Source organism: Lacerta agilis, chromosome 12, assembly GCF_009819535.1.
Source record: "Lacerta agilis isolate rLacAgi1 chromosome 12, rLacAgi1.pri, whole genome shotgun sequence".
Lineage (NCBI taxonomy): Eukaryota > Metazoa > Chordata > Lepidosauria > Squamata > Lacertidae > Lacerta > Lacerta agilis.
Genome location: NC_046323.1, coordinates 26,403,389 through 26,425,996, shown reverse-complemented (window position 1 = coordinate 26,425,996; position 22,608 = coordinate 26,403,389). Strand labels below are relative to the sequence as shown.

At 40.3% G+C, this 22,608-nt stretch overlaps 1 protein-coding gene across 2 annotated transcripts in view; it reads right to left on the bottom strand.

The window, feature by feature from the left end:
* DGKB (diacylglycerol kinase beta) overlaps positions 1–22,608 on the bottom strand; it is a 223,250-nt gene that overhangs the window by 49,729 nt on the left and 150,913 nt on the right. For both annotated transcript variants that reach the window (XM_033165554.1, XM_033165555.1), the window contains one exon: positions 3,290–3,380. In XM_033165554.1, coding sequence (XP_033021445.1) covers positions 3,290–3,380 — 91 coding nt within the window. The remainder of the gene's footprint in view (positions 1–3,289; positions 3,381–22,608) is intronic.

The following is a 22,608-nucleotide window of genomic DNA, read 5'->3' as shown; positions in this document are numbered from 1 at the left end:
TTCATTCCACATTTGCCTTTCTGGATCAAAAGTTTAAATCTGCATATAATATTAATGAAAGGCAGCCTAAAACCTCCAGTAACACATCTTGGAATCGCTTGGCAGCTGGGATGAAAAACAAAACGTGCATTTTTATTGACTTCCTTTTCAGTGAGGGGTGAGAAAGTGTCTTTAAGTTTTGTACTGGAATCAAACTTTTGGGCTTTGCTTTTACACCTCACATAGATGTTAAACATAAAGACGAATTCTTTTTTTTTTTTTTTACTAAAAATTCTGCTCATGTGTATACTCACTTACTGCTATACATTCTCGATAAACAGATATTAATTTCATAATTAAAAGTAATCTTGTGTAAATACCCTGCAGGCCTCAATGAATCAAACACATACTGTGTGTCAGGCCTCCCACTGTCTTCAAGTGGAATGTACTGGCTGGATAATTAGATAGTACATATTTTTTAACCTTATTTGCATGCATATTATATCTTTTGCACACTGACAAGCAGCAGTAACAACAAAAGTCAGATTACCACAGGGAATTCCCACAAAGAAGTCTTCATTCCTTATAATTTGCAGCCTAAATTAAAATAATTTGATCTTTGACAAGGATGAAATGTCAAGCAGAAGGGGGTCCTCTACAAGCCACAGCCTGTGGCTTCTGAAATCTGCCTAATTTATGTCAGTCACTTCTTAATACATATTTAAGTATTACACGAAAAAGATGATAAATATGCAATCTGACACCTTTGGTATTTCCCTGCTGTTAATTTATAAAGGTCTTGTGCCCCCCAAACTGACTAAAAGTATTTAAATAAAGGTAGAATTGTGATATAAGATGGTGAATGGAACATATTCACTCAATATTGAACACAGCAGGCAGTATACTAAGACAATTATTTCACTAGGCCTCAGAGTCCTGCTGTGATGAGTTACTTTCAGAATTACTAAAGGATAAATTCTTTTGTTCAGACAGAGGAATTTTCAGTACATGTCCATCTCCATTGTGCTAACATATCAAAGTTGAATTAAGAAAGGCAAATATATTTTATTTGGTATTGTGTTTGTCAGATAAAATGATGGTATTTAGTACATGGCGCCATGTATAAAAGTGGCATAAATAGATATTGATAAAAAATGAAGAAAATGACTTTATAACAACTGAAATACAGCATGTGGGTGCACACTATCCTAAGGAAAGCGCTGCTGGATCAGACTGAAACCTGCCCAGAATCCTGTTTTGCACAATTGTCAGGGATCCCCGGAAGTCTCTGTGTCATATTTATTGCTGATAGCCCTCCTTAGCAATTGGTGCTCAGCAACAAGCTACATCTGAACACTGACATCCCATCTAGATATCATGGCCAATAGCCATTGATAATCCTAATCTCCATGGGTTTATCACATCTCTTTTAAAAGCAGTGGTAGGGAGTCCATGGCCCTCCAGATGTTGTCACTCTCCCATCATCTCCAGCCAGCATAGCCAACGGTCAGGGATGACAGTGATTTTGGTGCAGCAACATATGGAGGGCTACAAGTCCCTAACCCCCCAATTCAGTGTCAGGTGTCACATCTTGCATTGGTCAATTCCATAAATTAATGGTTTGTCGTGTGAAGAAATATGTTCTGTTTGTTCCGAATCTTTCTCCACACCAAGAATAACTTTCTAAATCTCTATAGTTAAGTTGCTGGGCCCGCAACGCCCCCTCCTCACTGGCCCGCCCCTTGGCTCCGTGCCACAGCAGCCGAGCGCTAAAAAAGGCCGAAAGGAAGGAAGGAAGGAAGGAAGGAAGGAAGGAAGGAAGGAAGGAAGGAAGGAAGGAAGGAAGGAAAGCAGCCATTTGCTTGCTCGGCCAGCGGCTGCTTTCCTCCCCACCCCCTTTTATGGGCTTTTTTCAGTGCTCGGCTGGGCGGAGCCACACCGCACGGCATGTGCATGCACAGAATTCCACACATGCGCACTCCATACCGGGTGCCATACAGGCATCGCCTCGAGTCCGGGTGTGTGTGTGACAAAAATAATTGTCACCCCCGGTACCCTCTGGGCTTGCTACGCCTCTGCCAGTTATGCTCACCTCTCTCTTCAAATTCTTCATCACCTAATTGCAAACTGGTGTTCTGTGCACGGACAAAAGTTACTTTATGAAAAGAATGGTTCCCTCACACCCCAAATGCATTCTTTAACCTTTAATTAAGGAAAGCGAGTACAGTTTTCGTGAACTCATCTTTAAAGGTTATAAAATTTAGATGGAATATATAGAAATAAGTTTTTTTCAAATTTACATTCCCAAAGCTATTCCTGCCTTCACAACTTTTTCCCCCTCAATTTTTTTTTTTAAATATAAAAAACCCTGTGCTATAGAGATCACAAACTTTCCAGTTGGTTCCTGATGCTAAGTGGCTAAGTTTTGATTTCCTGCTTTCCCTGCTGTTTTAAGAATATACACTGTATTTCAGAGTGGTTTTTTTATACCCTACTTTTGCGGCTGTTAGCTGCTACATTGTACCTCCATAGCTGGAGGTTGTTTGCTTCTGAATAACAGTTGCTAGAAAACTGCAGAAAGGAAAGGTGGTCCTTGTTCTGAGATCCTGTTTGCAGATTTCCCACAGGCATTGGACCTCCGGTCTAATCCAGCAGGGCTCTTCTTATGTGGAATGAGAGGTGACTGGCAAGGCAAGGTATAAAATGCAATGAAATAAGGTCAAACTTCTTTCTCTTTCCTACTGTAATAATACTTGCCTAATAACAAAACTGAATCTTATTCCAATGTTCAAGTTTCATCAACAGTCACTTTATTTCACTGGTCAGTGCAGATTTGGGAAATTGTTTTATGTTGATTTTCTGGATTGTTACACTGTATATTTAGAAAAATTCAGTACACTGCTTTGGAATTTAAGCAGTTTATAAATATTCATAAATAAGTAAATGCTCAGGGCTATAACAAAAGAATGCCATCAGGATTACACTGGAAGGGGGTGGTTTCAAAGTAGAATGCATTTTGTTGCCTAACTGCATCTCTTTTGAACTCAGCATCTCTCCCACATTTTTATTTCTATAGAGACCTTTCCTAATGTGTCTTTGAAGAAATGGTTCACGTATATGTTTATTATTTATTTCAGATTGCACTCTGTTTCTAGCTAGTTCCCTTACCTACCCTGGGAAACATAAATCTGAAGTTGTGGGATACACATTATGTAAATAAATTAAAATAAATGAATAGATAAAAATAAATATTTGGCTTCATGTATAACCCTCCAGTTGCTAGAATAACATATAGCAATTAGTTTCTTACTTCTATTTCTAGGGATTCATGCAGCTTCTTGCAGGTTGCTGAAAAAGTTTCAGAAGTGCCAAATTCGAAATACCAAAACTTATTCTTCATTCTGAAACATGAAGACAAAAGAAAAGAAACATCAATATCTGAACATTTCTTTTTTTAAAGAAAAAAGTTAGCATTTTTTAAAGAAAAAAGTTAGCATCCTGACTTTCATCATAAGAGATGCTAAGATCTGACATCCAGGTTGAAATAGATGATCTCATAATTTTCAAAAACTTAAATGCAGCTGTCAAGAGATATAATATCCCCTACAGCTATAACAGGAAAGTTCTGTAACAGAGATAGATTAGCTAACTCTTAGGGAGTTTTGGCAATTGCCACTTAACCAGAGACATGTCTTGAAAACTTACTGAGTCCCATTTTATGTGTCACACTTGCTAATTTGATTTCTGAGGCTGTCCAAAATCCAGTTCTAGGGTATGCCATCATAATGAAGTGATGTGGGAAAAGAAAAGTAAAAAAGAAGTCTTTCCCCAAGCTAATTCAGTGGCTTATTGTTCATTATGACAGGTATTAAAAATAAATAAAAACACAAGCATTCAATGTATTCCAGATCTTTAAATTAATCGGCTGTAAGGCAGACATATTGACAGGAAAATGGAATACACTAACAAGTTACTAATATTTAAGTAGCGAGCAGAAAAGGTTAGCTGATGCAATTGCTCTATAAAACGTAACAGAAAATACACTAATATTTACATAATATTTCAGACCGAAACATACATTACAATTTTGCTGGGCCATACTTGAATAGGTATATTAAGTGTTGCAAGCAGATCTAAATAAAGCTATGCTGAAGACATATAAATTAGGGTAATTTGTTGCATTCCCCCCCTTTCTCCTTAACTTTAAAATGCACTTGGGGGGCTGTTGTGTAAAAAATGGCTCCATGGTTCCATCAGCACTACTCAGTTAAAGCAGTATCATACTTCACTGTGGAGAGGGAATGATTGTTAAACTACTCTGAGAATTGTAGCTCTGCGAGGGGAATAGGGCTCTCTTAACAATTCTTGGCACCTTTAACAAACTATATCTACCAGGGTTCTTGGGGGGAATCCATGACTGTTTAAAGCAGTATCATAGTGCTGTAAATGTATGATGTGGATGTGGTCTAAACATCCCCATTCATAAACAACCCTCTGGGCATGCATAAACAGTGCTACAACACCACCACTGTGCATGGTAGTGAAGACAGAGGCACGTTTTGCAGGCTGCCGATGACAAACAGTGTTTTGATGCACTTTGGTAGCCTTTAGCCTTCCGATGTTGAATTGGGACAATTTCCTATGTTATCGTTTTAACGTGCGCAGTACATTGCAGCCATGGGAAAGTACGCATTGGAATCTGCCACAACATTTCTAGCAGAGTTACTCTCAATAGTACAAAATGAGCCCTCTTCCCCCACCTTGTGGTCCTTGAGTAACTGGCCCAAATCCTGTTCCTCTCAAGTTACAGGATTTGCAACGGCCTGCCAGCCTGTTGCTCTTTATTTAAACTTTATGCTCCTGAATTCAGGATGTTTCTGAATGATACAGAAAGCACTGCATCGATAAGAACTGCATGCAATTAAGGGATGCTCAAGAGTATTCAGGAATGGCCTAATTGGGTTCCTAGAAAATCAGAACTTAATCTGGAGTACCATATTGTCCTTATGGAAAGCTCTCTTTCACATTCTATCAAAGGCTTAGATAGCATTTATTCAGCAACACAGGACTGCAATCTTTTCTGCAACTGGTCTCAGCCATAAACTTCAGAAAACAAAGCTAAGCAGGAGTGAGAGTCTATTTTTAAGTGGCATCAAGCTTTAGCAATACAGTAGTTACTCTAACGCCGGTGGCGCTGTGGTCTAAACCACTGAGCCTAGGGCTTGCCGATCAGAAGGTGGGTGGTTCGAATCCCCGTGACAGGGTGAGCTCCCATTGTTCAGTCCCAGCTCCTGCCCATCTAGCAGTTCGAAAGCACATCAAAGTGCAAGTAGATAAAATAGGTACTGCTCCGGCGGGAAGGTAAACGGCGTTTCCGTGTGCTGCTCTGGTTCGCCAGAAGCGGCTTAGTTATGCTGGGCATATGACCCGGAAGCTGTCTGCAGACAAACACCGGCTACCTCTGCCTATAAAGCGAGATGAGTGGGCAACCCCAGAGTTTTCTGCGACTGGACCTAACAATCAGGGGTACCTTTACCTTTACTGTGATTCATTTTAAACATAGGATTTTTATTCCCCTCATCCAAAATATGGCTGTACTGTATCTGACTTCCATGGGCCTGCTCTGACTTAGCTGGCTAGAACTTTAAAAAAAATGAACCATTAGCTGACTACACATTTATTTCTGCATGTGGCCCATATCTCAGTTATACAGTACTATAGTGATACCAACCTTATGCAAACTCAGAAAGATATATATACATGCAAGAGAGAAAATTCAGATGAGAGTTCATACTGGCTAATAGGAATTTTTGTTCTTCCCAGGGGCAAAAGCTGTAATGTGGAGGATTTCACGCTGAGATCTCACTCCCTCTTTTATATAACTTTTATTTATAAAGCCAAGCAACAAATCTTTCAGTCTGCACTAAACTACATTATTTGTCACAGAGAAGCAACTCTTTTCAACCTTCTTGTTCTTGCGTCCACACATAAGCTGTTGTATCATTCTTGCCCAACCAATGAGTTATGATTTATAAGAAGCTCATACACTACACATCAGACCCATATGTCCCAAAATTAGTTGGATACCGACCTCACATGCCCCACCAGTAGTGGAATTTCCATTTCTAAAATGCGACTCCCCGCCGCCACTACCCCAACCTGCTCCGGAGGGCTGGGGAAGCCCCTAGAACAGATTTTGGGGGGTGCGGGGAGGGGTGGGGAATCCTGCTATGCAAGGAGAAATCCTGCATTGATGGGATGCATTACTCAACACTACTTTGGATACAGCTCAAAGAATGCCTGATACTACATTGAACCATTGTTGGGTAGCCCAGTGCTGTCTACCCTGATTGGCAGTGCAAAAAGTCTTCGGTTCGACCCTTGGCGTCTCCAGGTGGGGTTGGGAAGGACTCCTGCCTGAAACCCTGGACAGCTGCTGCCCGTCAGTGTAGACCATATTGAACTACTGAGGGTCGACATGGAATACATTCCCTATGTGCCAGTAACAGCCTGCAAGGTGCTTTGTGACACTTCATTCCGGTTATTAGGAAACCATCTTATACCAAATCCATTGATCTATTTACTTTAGTATTGCCTACACTGACTGGCAGCATCTTTCCCCCCCAGCTCTACTCAGAGGTGCCAGAGATTGAATCTCTTCTGGCCAAGCATGTTCTCTATGAGCCCATGGCTACCTAATTTGAGATCTATATCAGTGTTTTTCAACCTTTTTTTGGGCAAAGGCACACTTGTTTCATGAAAAAAATCACGAGGCACACCACCATTAGAAAATGTTAAAAAATTTAACTCTGTGCCTATATTGACTATATATAAAGTAATTCTCTTGAATAGGAATCAAATAAACAAATTTTTCCCACGGCACACCAGGCAACATCTCGCGGCACACTAGTGTGCCGCGGAACAGTGGTTGAAAAACACTGATCTATATACTCCATTCCCCCACTACAGATAAGAGCAGTGTTTTGTCGTGACCCCAACAAGCATGTGCATTTCACGAGTACTTAGCTCTCTGAATGCAGCATAAGAGAGTATGGAGAACTCCAGTCACCAAAGTTTCTTGTAGGTTTGGTGGTGCCAGTTTGATTATCAATACTAAAATAGGCTGCAGCGCAGCTCTGCATTATGATGTTAATTAAAAAGCCCCCTACTGTTAAAACTATTTTATATAACCTTTCTGATTAAGCAATTAGATGGCATATTATCAGAAAAAATTGCCCTGAGTCTAAATATGGAAATAATAAATGTTTTATTATACACCAGATGAGCACGTGAACATGGCATCACAGTGGGCACAGCTAAACTTTTTTTTTGAAAAGTGAACAACGATGAATTTCATTTATTAATAGAAAGGATTCAAATGGGTAGGTGTAATATAATTTTGAAAGACTAAGCCCTTTCCACCTTAAAGGCAGTACACACAGGCAATGCACAGCTGCCTAATGTATAGTGCCCCAACTTTGTCAGTATTTAAAGAACGGTCAAGTGTATTTATAATTCTTCACACTTTTGCACACTTGGCCTTGATCTAGGGCTTCTTCTAAGATGCAGCTGCTGTGTACATGAATTTGTCCCACTGAACAGATAGCCAATGGTGTCAGCTTTGTCAGTACCAATAATAAATTAGAGAAGAGCAGGGAAGGTGAAAAGATGCCTAAGATCAAGGCCAGCCCAATACATTTTACTGCCTGTGGCAGAGGAACAGATCGACTCCCCAGCCCTTCAAGGCAAGATGCGCAGAATCCAAAGCTGGTCAACTTATTTTGTCGCCCAAGGTAGAAAATGCCACATGCAACTCCTCCTTCTCCCTGGCAATAAATATGAAAACATACACAATGGAGTGTGCCTCCTTGGGAGAAGTCAACCCGCTGCGTTAGCAGCGCAGAAGTGACCTCCCTGGGGCTCAAGTGTGGCAATGTTTATGGAGGTCCTAAGCTCCGTAGGCAACAAGACTCTTGGCCTTGTCAATGTGGTCCAAAGGAAAGCACAGCAAAATATTTGGCACCAGTTTGGCTGCAGGAATTGCTGGATGGAGGTGTACAAGACACCATCCAAGCATCTTGGGGACTCCTCTCCAGATTTGTGAAGGGTTTACTCCTTAGCCTTTTCTTCTCCTGAAGATAGCAAGAAGGTAGCGAGTGGGTTATCAACATACTCATCCACTATCGATAGCCTTGGAAAACGTGACAAATTAAATAACAAAAAACGAAAACAAACCTGCTGCCCTTTTGACATATGCAAAATCAGTGAGATTAGTCTTTTGTCCCATTTAGACAAATGAGCTGTGCTGCATACAGGTTTCTTCTCATGCATGCAGCAACCTCTAATATATCAAGCAGGATGAGCCACAGACAAAGGCTCCCTTTGCCCTCAGTATGGAGCACCCTTGATAGAATAGGATAAATTATATTCAGGACATTAGCTTTTCAAATAATGTTATTGTCAGGGATGTTTGTGGGGAGAATAGTGGGTTTCTTATTTAAAACATTCACTAGAAAGTTGCAATTGAGTTATTGAAAAACCTTGCACTATATTTGTTTTGTTATGCTTCCAATTAATGGTTCAGATTAATTTTGACTTTATTTTTATTCAAGTTTTTGTTACAGGTTTTTAAACCTGTCTATCTAGCTCAGTACTGTCTACATGGGTAGCCAACATGGTGCCTCCAGATGTTGCTTGACTACAACTCCCATCAGCCCCAGCCAGCATGGGGATTACCCCTTACCCACTGGCAGGAGCTCCCTAAGATTTCATACATGTAAAACATGTGCCCTGCCAATGAGCTATAGCAATAACCCCAACCCTGAACACAATCTGAGCTTTTTGAATTGTTCCTTTACTTGAAAACCAAGGAGGAAGTTTTTGCGCATTTGAAAGGAAGACTTGCAAAACCCAGAGTGTGTTCACACATCATCTGCCTGCTCTGCTTCAACAGCCACTCAAAAAGTGAGGAGAGATTGCCAAAAGCAAGGAGAGCTCACAGAGAGGCACCTGCCGCTCTCCTGCTCAAAGCTGAAAAAGGAGCTTCTGAGTATGCACAAGAGCATCATTTGCAAAGACAAATGCCTGTCTTTGAGCTCCCTTCACTCTCACTTGCCCACTGGCTTCATGAAGGTAAGGCAGAGGGGGCTAGTCACAGCTGGGGGAACTCCATTTCAAGTCGGTCCCAGACTTGAGTTTGGGGTAAACTCACAATGGTCATCACTTTTCAGGTGAGTTCACATCTCAAGCCTCTCTTCTCAAACTTAACCGGCACCGCTAAGTTTTTAAAGCTTTGGTTCGGTAGCATTCTACCCCTTTAGTTCCTCCCCCCTTTGCTTCTAGTCGAGATCAGAAAAACAGGTTCACCTGGATCAACTATGCTTTTATATTCATCATATCACCAAACCAAAAGTGGCATAGTCACCAATTCACACATTTGGTTTTAGTGTTTTAAAGGACAGGACAAAGTATCGTTTATTCCCATGACATCTGTTCTCATGTAATATAATGCTTTCACCAGCAACGGAGCTAGCTGCTTGGGTGCCCAGGGCAGCGCAAATACCCTGCATCGGGGGGGGGGGGAGCCTGGGCAGAGCACGCTGCGCAAAACGTCCACAGAGTCTGCAAGCCCCACGTTGCCGTTTCAGGCAGCGCAGAGCCTGCAGGTGCCCGAGCCACCACGTCACTCCCCAGGAGAGACGTGTGGCTCAGGTGAGCTGCAGGCTAGCCCCCGCAATCACCCCCCATCAGTGATGACACCCGGGGTGTACCGCACCCACCACACACCCCTTCCTACACCACTGGCTTTCACACCTATACCAATTTTCTGTAAACTCATCCAGGGTTGACTTTTCTGTCAGTGTTATTTACCTATGCTGCGGAGAACAGTAATTTTTGTGTGTGTCAAGATGACTCATTTGTTTATTTATTTTGATGTTTGTTCCTCAAATCACTGATTTTATTCCAAGTATGATCAGAAAGTTTAAAACTGCAGATCCATGATGCAGTCTGCTCTTGAGTGAAATATACCGAAGGACAACTTTTTGCACAGATGATCAGTACAAAACAGGAAAGGCAGTGCAACTATATGTTAAAACATAGTGCATCTTCTTCATCATCATCATGGGCCTACATTAAACCAAATGGTGCGATTTAAAAATTGCCACAAATTGTCTGGAAAAGTTCAATGCCTGGGACCAAATTCACCCATCCCTGATAAAAGTGATTGCAGTAACATTTAAAAAATCTGAATAAAATCAGGCAACACCCCTGCAGTTAGGCACAACAAATGTTTAGACAATAAGGATAAATTAGTATTTATTTTAATACTTTTAAAAAATAATACTTTCTATTGAAAAAACAGCCTTTTCTCATTGCTCATAAATCTATTACCTAGGTAATTTTGTACTTAGGTAAAATGATTTCATTGTGGCACATAATATATATTAATAAGACTGTATGACTTTTTTTAATGTCCTCCTTTTCTTTTCAGTCCTGTCTTGGCTATCATATAATCCCCATTTTGCTTTTTAATGAATCAAATGAAAAGATAAGGAAATGGTCAGTGGCAATGCATATCCAGAAGAATTTTATATGTCAGCAGAAAGATTTATAACAGGCTCATCTTTGACATTTTTTATTTCCAATAGCTAACTCTAGGAATGGCACATCAGAGGTAATATCTTTCTGCATACTGGTTTAAACTCCTCTTTCTGAATGCTACACCGACAAACCCGGTACTTGCATACTTTAAAGCATGTAGCTAAAGCTCTCTGTGGTCAGTCAATTGCCGACTGTCTTGGTGGTATTCTCCGTGTAGCAAGCATAAATTCAAACTGTGTGAAGAAGGGAAGAAAGAGAGACTAATACATACAATACACTGAAAATAGGCTACAGCTTTGCTAAGAACCATCATAAAAACTGGGCAAATAGACGGCTGGGATCCAAACTTAGTAGAGTGGTGCTCATGCAAATGTGTTGCAGAGAACTAGAAACCTGCACATGACAAAGGTCAATGTATGTGTTGTGTATTAAGCAATAACACAGTCAAGATGTTTTTAATATAGAGTATTGTGTGGTATTACAGACCTTATTTGAATGTACGAGTTACAGCGGGAACGGCAATCATTTGCTGGTTCAGGGAGCAGGATTTTGGATCCTCTGCTGGATTGGTTTCTGCAGGAGGGAAGCCGTGCCATTGGTTCCCGCCAAAATGTATCTTCTCCCTACTAGCTGACTATTATTATATATAAACCCCAGTTTTCTCCATTCCTGTGGCTGACTCTCCCCTGTTCCCGGAATAAAGAGATGTTGTACTTGATTCTCGCCTCCAGTTATTAATCCTCACCGATGGAAGTCACTGAATACCTCTACACGACACTACAGTATGTTTATTAATGGTGTCATGTGACAGCCCCACCTGTGCCCCTATGGATGTGCAGAGCACCATATTGACCACGTTCCTTAAACTTTGTGTCCAACTGCATTTGATGGCACTTACGCTTGGTGCTTTCCTTTCCCTTTTTATAGTAAAAAACGAGGCACCAGTACTCATATACTGAAAAAGTGCCAAGGTTGCCAGCACAAAATGGCTGCCATGGGCAGCAAAAAAGAAGAAGAAGACATGCCAGTACTCCAGACATGCCAGTACTATCACACAAAAAAAGCCCTGCTTATGCTGATGATTCCTAAAGTTTCACAACAATGTAGTTTGGATCCTGCTCTCCATAATCTTAGTTGCATGTTCATACATATGCTACTACGCAGGCATATGACCTGAAAGATATGATCCAAAAGAAAAAGAGAGAGGGGAATTCAAGTTTGCTGACCCTCTCAAATATTCCAATAAAACTTCATTTAGTCTTACAAAACTGATCACCACCAGCCCACATGCTCACCATCCCTGTTTTGTCGGCCTAGGAAGAAACCTGTAAATCCTTTTGGCATGAACTTTTACTCTTCCGATTTATCCATATTACTCTTTTAAAATAAAAAGATAACCAAGAACTGGAATGTGCCTTGAAGTTAAAGATTACTTCGAAAGAATACAGTTTAGGATGCACCTGCAACTATGCTGCTTTGTTAAACTCCCCGAAGGTTATATCTTTTATCAGGATTATATAAACGTGATACTCTCAAGTGGCATAAATTAACAAGAGGTTACCTCAAGCACCTGGTATAAAACCAGCACCTGGTATAAAACCAGCAATTACACAGCAGTGTGATATCTGAATGATAATAATTTACAAGAGACTTCCCGCCTAAGTGAACAGACTTTCTGATCCGTGATGCTTTATCTTCAAAAGCAAATGCCACTATTCATAATCACAGTAAGATGCTTATTAGTGTCTTGTGAAAAAATGTTATCCGCATGGTAGATGAAAATGCTAGACATCGGGCGGGTGTGGAGGGGTGATACCAAAAAATAAAAAATAAAAAAGGTTTTTGTCTTTTGCATTTGATGGTGTAGATTTCTACACTAAATATACATTTATATTTTTCCTGACGGTTTTTTGCTTATTTTCTCGGCTTCACAGTTCTATAAGCAGCTGCTGACATAGCAGTGGTATATTAATATGAGAGTTGCGATTATATATGGCTTAACAGAAGTTGTGCATCTGTGCAACTGGCAATTGTGCACCAAATGAATGCATGGAAAATCTGAACAAAACAGACCACTCAAATGCCTTCTTAATATTGGTCCTTGCCTCATTAATATTGAACATTGTTAACAATGTGAATTGATTACAGATCTTGTTAATCTACATCGATTCCATACAAATTTTGTGTATTGTCTGGGCAAGGTGTTTTTTTTTTTTTAAAAAAAGTTTCGAAGTAGAGAATAGCCAGCCAGTGCAAATGCAACCAGGTTGACATGGTCAGTTTGTGCAGATTCCCCATTCTCTTGGAGATTATTCATACTGACCAGCCGATGTACGGAATCACAAATTCTCGCTATTGCTATTGGCATAGTCTTCATACCTTCATGTGAACGCTTTTGGACATTCTCTTTTTAGCTCAAAACCATTGCAACATATACGTTAAATAATGAAGGCTGCAATCCTAAAGTATAATCCCAACTACAGTGGGACTTGTGAGTAAACGTGCACAGGGTTGTACTGAAAAATCAGTAAACAGCTTTGGAACTACCAGTTCTGATGCATTTGGGGGAAATCAATGAAGCACAGTATAAAATCTCTGTAATTGCGTGACTTATAACAGAGAACCTTATTAACTTTATAGCAAGGTCATAGAACTTCACACTTCATTTTTAAATTATGTCAGAGGAATAAAACAATTTTCCTTGTCTTTACCTCTAATATCCTGCTATGCTAACGCAGACCTGACACAGACTTTTACTTAAATTAATGAAGCTATTATTATAATTCTCCATAGGGCTGTGATCAGGTTTCTATGAAGAAAATCCTGGCTGCCGGATCCAACTGCATAATTCTTACTGTATTTCAGAATCAAAAATGTACAAAGCATTTTTATGAATTGCCTATCTGTAAGGCAGGGCCACATGGAATTCATTAGTCTACTTTTGAACCAGGCAATATTTAACTCTTCCTAGAAATTAAAGTTACTAAGTGATAATTTAGTTCAGATATAGTCTAAAAAAACACATTTCAAAACATTGTTACAAAACAATAGAACAAATATTGGATGTTAAATTTGATTGCTCTCAACTAATGTCACAGGCAATCCTCCTTCCATGTTCACCTGTCTGTGGTTAAAGCAAAACATCTGGCTTTGTACCATGAGATGGACTCTCCTTCTTGAGAACTTCTGAGGGATGGGGATCCTACAGCCCTCTTTCCTTCCACAACTCAGTTCCCTTTTTGTCAAGAAATGTTTGTGTTTGTGTGGGAGCCACATCAAATTTCTGATGCTGCAAGTATGACTGTCACATTTCTGAGAATATGTATGCATCTGATAAACTGCTCTTCACTGGCGCATGTATTTATACTGCCATAGTTTGTTTCTTTCAAAAAGCAGCAGGATGCTGTTATCTCAAATCCAAATAGTTCACAAAACTTTTCAACAGCATGGAATCTCATGTAGCGCAATTGCATTCTTGACTACTCCTTGGAATAGGTGTATACTGAAGTGAGCAAAGAATACTACCTGCTAACACTGATTTGCGACAAAAGAATTTCTCAATAAGTCTATCTCTTTAACATTTACTCTTAGGAAACCTGTGCAGTGGGAGATATTTATGTGTTGCTTTCAGCTTAAAAATAAATCACCTCTAATTCCTCTAAGCGAAATCAATCAAAAGTCTGTAAAAAATGGGCTGGTTGTTTGGTCGATTCTGGCAGAAAAGTAAACAGCACTTCAGCTTTTCTCTACCATTAAGGCCTAAATGGCCTAGAAAGTAAATCAATATCTCCAGTCAGCCTTCTGGCCATTGTTTAGCCAGTAAATATGGATTTTCACCGGCTTACTACACTCCTCTGGGACTAACCTATAATCCACAGAGAGTAATAATAAGTTCGTTATCTAGTTCAGCTCTTTGTTGTACATTTAAATGGGCCACATCCATCAGCTGCACTTGTTGAAGTTAAGAGATGATGACATCCCATTCAACTTATTTCATAATGAAACATTTGCAATATATTGAAGAAGGAACTGTTTTAAAGTCCCGTTTGCTGGTGGGTTATTGAAATGGGCAAATGTAGTGTGTGTGTGTGTGGGGGGGAATGTCAGGGGTTTAAATCCCCGATTTTCTATACAGGATTACTTCTACATTAATGAGCTAAATCTTGGCGCTGTTTATTTCTGTCACGCATACATCACACAATTTGTTCATTATTCATATCAATCTGTTTCAAATATTTCCGGTTAAATACTGCTGTGAAGCAGACAGCTGTCAGAACCAATCAGTGCTTTTTAAGTTTAGCTACCAGATGTTTGCTGGACCAAAATGATTTCCCCTCCCCCTTGCCTAGGACACAGAAGAAAGCCCTCATATGGTTAGACACCCTGTGCTCTTAGGCAGAGATAGTTATAGGCCGTGACACTGAGTACTTATGTTCACTGTGCATATACATCCTCTATGTAAGCAGAAGGAGTTCAGCACCAGTTGACGAAGCCATTGAGTGCTTTTACTGTCAATAGCTCCTCTTTATTGTAAAGGGTACTTGGTAGCTAAACAGTTGTTAATCACTCATTTCCCCGCTCCTCCTCGTTAGAACGACCATTGGTTCTGCAAACTTTTAGGGCGCTTTGACATGGCTGGATTTATTATGGGCAAAATGACTTCTGCACCTCCAGGTCTCCTACAAAGTTCTGTTGATGTGGATAGAGCCTGTTTGCCTCCAACTCACATCAGACCCACCCAGCATGGTCAGTGTTCAGGGATGATCAGAGCTGTAGTCACATGAACTCTGGACGGCTATAGGTTAGCCACCCCTGCTCTAGGAGATCTGCGCCTCCCTTTTTTATTTTTTTTAAATGTAGCTTAGCAGTGAGAAACCGCTGCTGCTTCTATTTAAAATTTGGAAGGAAGATGCACGGCAATGTTTCATCTTTTCCTTACCTGGAACTAGGTAGAATGGTCACAAAAATATTCCAAACATCAGTATGTCTCACACCTGCATTTTTTTTTAATTAAAGATTTTCTTGGTTTACAGAAGTGTGTGTAATGTCTCTCATTTTTTTTCCATATAACATTTTTACAGATCAGTTTTGGTTGTTGAGACATTAGGGAGAGAAGGGGGAAGGAGGTGGGTGGGATGGGGGAGGGTGGGGTGGAGAGATGATGCTTCTATTTTCCTTAATATATGTAGGTTCTTTGTTGCTTGCTTGTGTTTCTTTGGCGGTGAGAGGTCGGGATTGGCGTAGGGTGTGATTGTTCCTTTGTGGTTGGCTGTGGTGATCTTTGGTTTCCTATGTGAGTAGGGTGGGTGGGTGTTTTGGATCAGGTTAGCCATATTGATTTGTATGCTGTCGGTAGATTTTTGTCATTGTCCTGTGTGTGTGATGAAGGGGGACCATACGGGGGTGAAGGTGTCATCTTCTGTTTGTCCTCGTGCTAGTTTTAGGTTGCTGGTTAATTTTTCTAGTAGGGCTGTTTCCCATACTACTTGGTACCATTGGTCCATGCTTACTCCTGATAGGTCTTTCCAGTGTCTGGTTATGATGTTTCTGGCTACTGAGAGTAGGTGGATTATGAGTTCCTTGTGTTGTAAGTGTTGTAAGTGGGCATTGTTGTCTTGGAAGATGTTTAGTAAAGCCAGTTCTGGGGTGATTTCTAGCACTTGTTTGGTTATTTTGCATATTTCTCGTATGGTTGTTGTCCAGGATGTTTGGATTTTGGGGCACTCCCACCACATGTGGAAGCATTGTAGCCTCCCTGGTGCCCTTTTCTTCTTTGAGGTACTAATCTGATGAGAGTGCCTCAAACATCTTTTCCCTTGGGCTTCTTAAAGAACCACCAGGGTCAGACCCTCAAGCAGAGTCAGGCTGGGGTTGCAAATTGCAAGAGGTCACAGTGCAGAAGCTGTCGCTGAAGGCCCAGAAGAAGTTAGTGTAAGGCGAGGAACTCATGGGCTTGGGCTTGAAAAGGCAGCATTACAGGGCAAGGGAGCCTGAGCTTTCTCTAGTGACTCTAATCAATCAGAATAAGGAACACATTTGAAGGCTAGGACTTTATAGGGATCAGCTGATAAGAGTACTCAGTCAGGTGACCCATTAAATACTGCAATGTACACTTGACGAAGGAAGCTCATTTTGCAAGGGCTGATTCCACTCCCTTACAAGATCTAACAGAGGCAGAGAACTTTGTTTCTGGGCGGCATATGCATATTGTTAATAAATAATGTGAATTAATAGACTAGCTAATGGAACCAGCAAATTAATGGCTAAGTATTTAATATCTCCACTTAAATGGCTTTCCACACTGACTGCAGCATGCCTGTTGGTAAAAAGGGAAGAAGAAAAAAGTACTCATATACTGATCAAATATAACTGATCCTGTAAAAAGGGTCAATTCTTGATTTTTCTTGTAAAACAAGAAAATCATTAATAAAAATTGTTTTTTTAAAAAAAGAAGAAAGTGCTGTGGGTGCCAGCACAAAAAAAAGCTTCCATGGGCAGGGGATAAAAGAGGTACTGATATTCTGTACCAGTGAGTACTGTCACACACAAAAAACCAGACCTGCTTAAAACCATATAATAAAATCTGTATCTATTCTCTTTCCAAGTTTCATAAAATAGCTTCAGATGGAGGCTAAAATCCTGAGGCACTTAAATAAAATTTAGTGCTTGTCCCCTGCCTAGAAAGCATGGATCCAATCAATTTTCTGTTTCTGATCTCATTTGAATATCGTATTTTAAAGAATATTTTCACAACATGCAAAGTTTTGTTTTGAACAAAAGCAGATAAAACTTTTCCATTTTCTTCAGTCTCAGCATAATTATATTGCCACTGCTGTTAAGATGTGTGCAGCTGGTATGATCTAATGTTTTTACTTAAACACTTTTAAGACGATAAATTATTACATTCTTATAGATAAATTTACGTATGAGTAAACAACAGAAAGCAAACCCTGATTCTAAAGTCATGTGTTCTTTACTAAAAATGAAATGATTTCTATCCCTTTCTTTAAAAAAAGTTGCCCATATCCAGATGTGTGTGTGTGTGTGTGTGTGTGTGTGTGGTCAGATGTAAATCTATCACTTGCATGCATTAATTTCAACACATGGATATACTGAATATATACTTCCCTTACTGAAATTAGAAGGGAAGATCTCTGTGTGAGAGCAGTGAAGGGAAAGAAGTTATTATGGGCTTCTGTGCCTGGAATGGATGACTGGATCATGGAGAACATATTGTTGTGTGCACCCCAATCTGGTAGTGACAAGAGTGTCAGCGCTTAACCAGAGTTTGGTTTCCTCGAAATGAAGCCTATGGAGGCTGTGGTGTCTTTCAGCTGTATGGTTTTATTTACCCATATAAACAACATGAGTACAGGATAGAAGGGCTCACAGCATTAACTCGCCAACAGATCTTGCCTCCCTATTAGGTTTCATAGCTTTGTATTCAACACAGAGAGGAAGTCAACCCTTTCTGTGTCTCCTTCGCTTTCAGCATCAGTCAGACTCCTGCACAGACCAGCTCTCCTGTTCTCCTAACTCCAAGATGATGCTGTTCCCTGCCAGGTGATCAAGTGAGGGAAGGGCCTTAAGGGGGGTCGTATATTGGATCGGCCTTAAGGGGGGTCGTATATTGGATCACCCTGTACTACAGCTTCTGAATACAAGCACCGACCCTGACCTTTCACAAGTAATTGTGTAAGGACAACTTAAAAAAAAAAAATAATTCTTCCTTTCCATCTTTCTCAACTTCAATTTTCTATTCAATGCTTTGTTTCCACCAAACACAACACAGTCACAGTCACACCCAGGCGCTTCAGAAAAGCAGAACAGAATGTCCTGATAAATGCTGGGCTTCGAGAAATTCAGGGGTTTGGTTATTTGTGCTAGGCTATTTTGCGCCCCGCCACAAGTTTGCTAACTTTTCAAAAACAGGTGTCTTGTAGAAAAATGAAAAGCATGAAACCTCAAAACTGCTAGGTTTAAGTTGTAAGAACTAGCAACGCAACAATTCTTTATCTTAAAAAAATGTTTTAGCATACAAATCATTTTGAATCTGTATACAACTGTGCCCCTTTTGAGGTCTGCACCCTAGTTGGCCTTATGATAGTATCGACCTTTCTCGGTCCTAAATCTGAAGTGCAGTTATCTTATTAACTCGACAGGTGAGACTGGCATCAGAACATGTTTCATGATGCCCAACAATTTATTTCCTCTTGATTACAGGCTTGATGAATATTCCTACAGGATAACCTTGAGAGCAAAAAGACAATAGATTAAAGATGCACTAAGAAAATCCATACAGATAGCTGAGTGAATCCATCAGTGTTAAACTGAGCCGGACCAACCATTTATGGAAAGCAGAATAACCAGGAGGTAGCAGTGACCTTCAACCTCTATAAGAATTGCAACAGGAAAAAGTAACGACAGGGGAAACATCCAATATTACAGCAAACAGACTGCTAATCAACGCATTATTGATTCTTCATTTTTGTCAAGGTCATTTAGTGTCTTAAAAAATGATCTCACACTAAACCTTTAGAGAAAAACAGAGTAAAATGCTATTAATTATGGAAGACAGTCAATAAAAAGTTGATTCTCTTAAACACAAAGGCAAATCTTGTGTTGTCCTTGATTTATGGTGATAATTATAATGATAAAACATATGCAATTTTCCACAGCCCCTCATTCAAGTTAGGTTAATAACACAGCTAAGAAGGCACATGTAGCATATACACAAAACTTAACTTTTAACGCAAGAACAGCATAAAAATAGCATTGAAATTTAAGCTAGCCTTTTGTTGCTACTCCATGTTTCTTTTATTTGCCAAAATCAATAGGAAATTAATAACAATAATATTTTTGTACCACACCCATCTGATTGGGTTGCCCCAGCTACTTTGGGCAGCTTCTAGCAGACTATACAGAAACACAACAGAACATCACACATGAAAAGCTTCCCCAATACAGGGCTGCCTTCAGATGTCTACAGAAGGTTATCTCTTTGACATCTGTTGGGAGGGCATTCCACAGGACGGGTGCCACTACCAAGAAGGCCCCTGCCTGGTTCCCTGTAACCTCACTTCTCACAATGTGGGAACAGCCAGAAGGCCTTCGGAGCTAGACCTCAGTGTCCGGGCTGAACAATGAGAGTGGAGACACTCCTTCAGGTATACAGGGCTAAAGCCTAGACGAAGATTCACTCCTTAATTGCATTCATTTCAATCGGTTGCAAATGCATTTCTATGCATGTTAACTCAAATGTGAGCTCCACTGTATAATCAGGTAAACATGCACATGACTCCTACTTAAGGAGCAAAAGAAATTCTCCTCTATACCTAATCAAGACATCTAGCTATATGTAGTGATCAGCTAAACATGAGACAGATCTAGCATAAACTGTTGGGGCGTGTGCAGAGTGCCCATGCAACACACCAGCAGGATGTGCCAATGGAACAGAAAAACACTAGACAGTTTGGGGCAGGCCAGTTCCTTTACTGATAGTATAATGCAGTTCCGCAGCTTACCAGTTACACACACTTGTAGTATACAGCCTTTCCCACAGCATAGTCTCCCTGAAGCACTCCAACACAGATTAGGCTCCAGCCAAGAGCAAACTTGCCTCAAACACATTAGATTGTGCTGAGTCACTCTCACATGCTTGCTGACTCAACTAGTTGCAGGTGCAGGACAAACACACCTAAAATTAACCAGCACACCATAATTAACCCTTTCTTGTCCTTTTCTCTCTCTGCATGCATAAACCCAAGTACATTGACATATATTGCTCACTTCATCCTGGAATCGTTATGCACTATACTAAATCAAACAATCGGGTCTGTTCAACTCTGTATTATTATCTAAACAGACTGGCAACAGCTCTCCAGGATTTCAGACACCTCTACCTGGAGGTACCAGGGAATGAGTCTGAGCCATTTTGCAAGCAAAGCACATCTCCTCTACTGAGCTATGTCCTTTCCTCAAAAAGATCTTCACCTGCCACCTGAAGTTGTTGTTTTTTAACTTGAGATGCTAGGGATTGCTGCATGCAAAACAAGTGCTTATTGGCTAAACTACTGCCTTGCCCCTCCTCCAAATAGCCCACATTAAATCCTTCCAGGGAAAATGAGATACAGTCTATGGACTAGATGACCCTGGTGGTGCCTTCCATTTCAGCCATTCTATGATTTCAGTAATTTCTCTCTGTGTGTGTAATGATAAAAAATGTTGCAGTACAGCAAGAGTGTGATTGCCACTCTTGGAAATGACTGGCTAGAAGAACCTAATTATGTGGCTTCTTCACATTTACCCCCCACCCCACCCCACTCTTCCATTCCTTGCAATCCAAGCAGCAAAGATCACATTACCATCTTAAAGATTTCTACCCATATTCAATGATAACAACAAGCAGGTTCTTGTGGTTTATTTTCCTTTGGATTAGAAGCAGCAAGGGCAATAACTATTCCTATTTCCTAGCAAATGCCATCAAAATAGACATATATTTTAAAAGTATGCTGCAAGCTGACCTGTTTGTGTCAGCGAAGGCTAAAATCTAACTCTTTTGTACACCCTTCTCCCCGGACAATTATTTGGAGAGCGTGCTATTAACATACATTTGCAAGGTGTAGGCAACAGGTCCTGAACCAAAGACCTCGCTATCATGAAAAGCTTTCACAGTGTTTGCTTTGTTGTTACCTGAATGACATGGCACTTAATTCTGACAATCTGTCATTTCCCAAGCAACTCCAGAAAGGGCAGTACTCATCTTTTCCATCAAAAGCTTTATGGTGCAGAACTGCCATCTTAATGTCATGTCAATCTTGCAAGCATTTAGATTGACTGTCATATTACTCTGAGACTGCCAGCAAAGAGAGGCGCCTGTCTATAGGGTTTCTACCCTACAGCTTGTATAAGCTATCCCTGATTGTCTTAATACAGGTAGAAGATTGCTGTTTGCAAAGGACATTGTTGATATCAGCAATTAATCGCTGGCACAATCCGGACCGAGTTAAGTACTTTAATGATCCTTCAATTTCAATAGCAGAAGTTTAAGCATATGCTGTAAAACTGTCCATTTCAGCAGTAGGGACAAGTGCATTACTGTGACTAGAATGTTCTTCCCAAAAACTACTGCATGCCTATCCTTCAGGCACCTTGCACCTGACCAGGAAAAGCTGCGTCATTCAAGCAAAATAACTTTATGATTTAGATTATCCATCCTTACGGTCTGTTTTTTAATCTCCTTCCCCATGCAGTAGCCACTGAATACTATTTTCCTATTTAGGGAAGCCACATGTAAACAGCTCTCACCTGGCAGTCATTTTTAATTGAATGTGTGAGAGTTTCCTCAGTGTGGCAACCAAACCCATCAAGAGCCTGGAGCAGCTCCCCTACGTGGAGGCGTTACAATGATTGGAGCTTTTTCAGTTTAGAAAAAAGGCTCTGAGAGCATATACAATCCATTAGAACAACCTGCCCATGTGTTTACAATCTATAATACTAGAACCCAGGTCATTGGCTAATTAAACAATCTATAGCCTTTTAAACTGGGGGGGGGGATTGGTTTTGTTATTGTCAATAATAATGTAATAATAATGTAATAATAATAATAATAATAATAATAATAATACCACCATCATCATTATCCAAGGAAGCTGGATGTTGGGGTTGGGGGATTCAGGACAGGCAAAAGGAATAACTTCTTCATGAAGTAAATAGTTAAATGGAATTTGCTACAAGAAGAAGCAATGGCAACCAGTTGGCTTTGAAAAGACAATTAGACAAATTCAGGGCGCACAAGACTATCATCAGCTCCTTCTTACCTACCTAAGGTCCCATGAATCCTCAGAACCCCAGGTGTACTTTTCTCTTCAGAGAACCAGCTGGTGGGGACCTTAAACCAAGAGTTGGTTACCCTTTCTATCACTGGATACCAGTCTCTTTGTTTTCATTTCATGTTTCTGGCCAGTTCAGCATCTCACTCTTTCTTTCTCCTGCACAGTTTCTGCTTCTATCTGCCCTCCCTCCTTT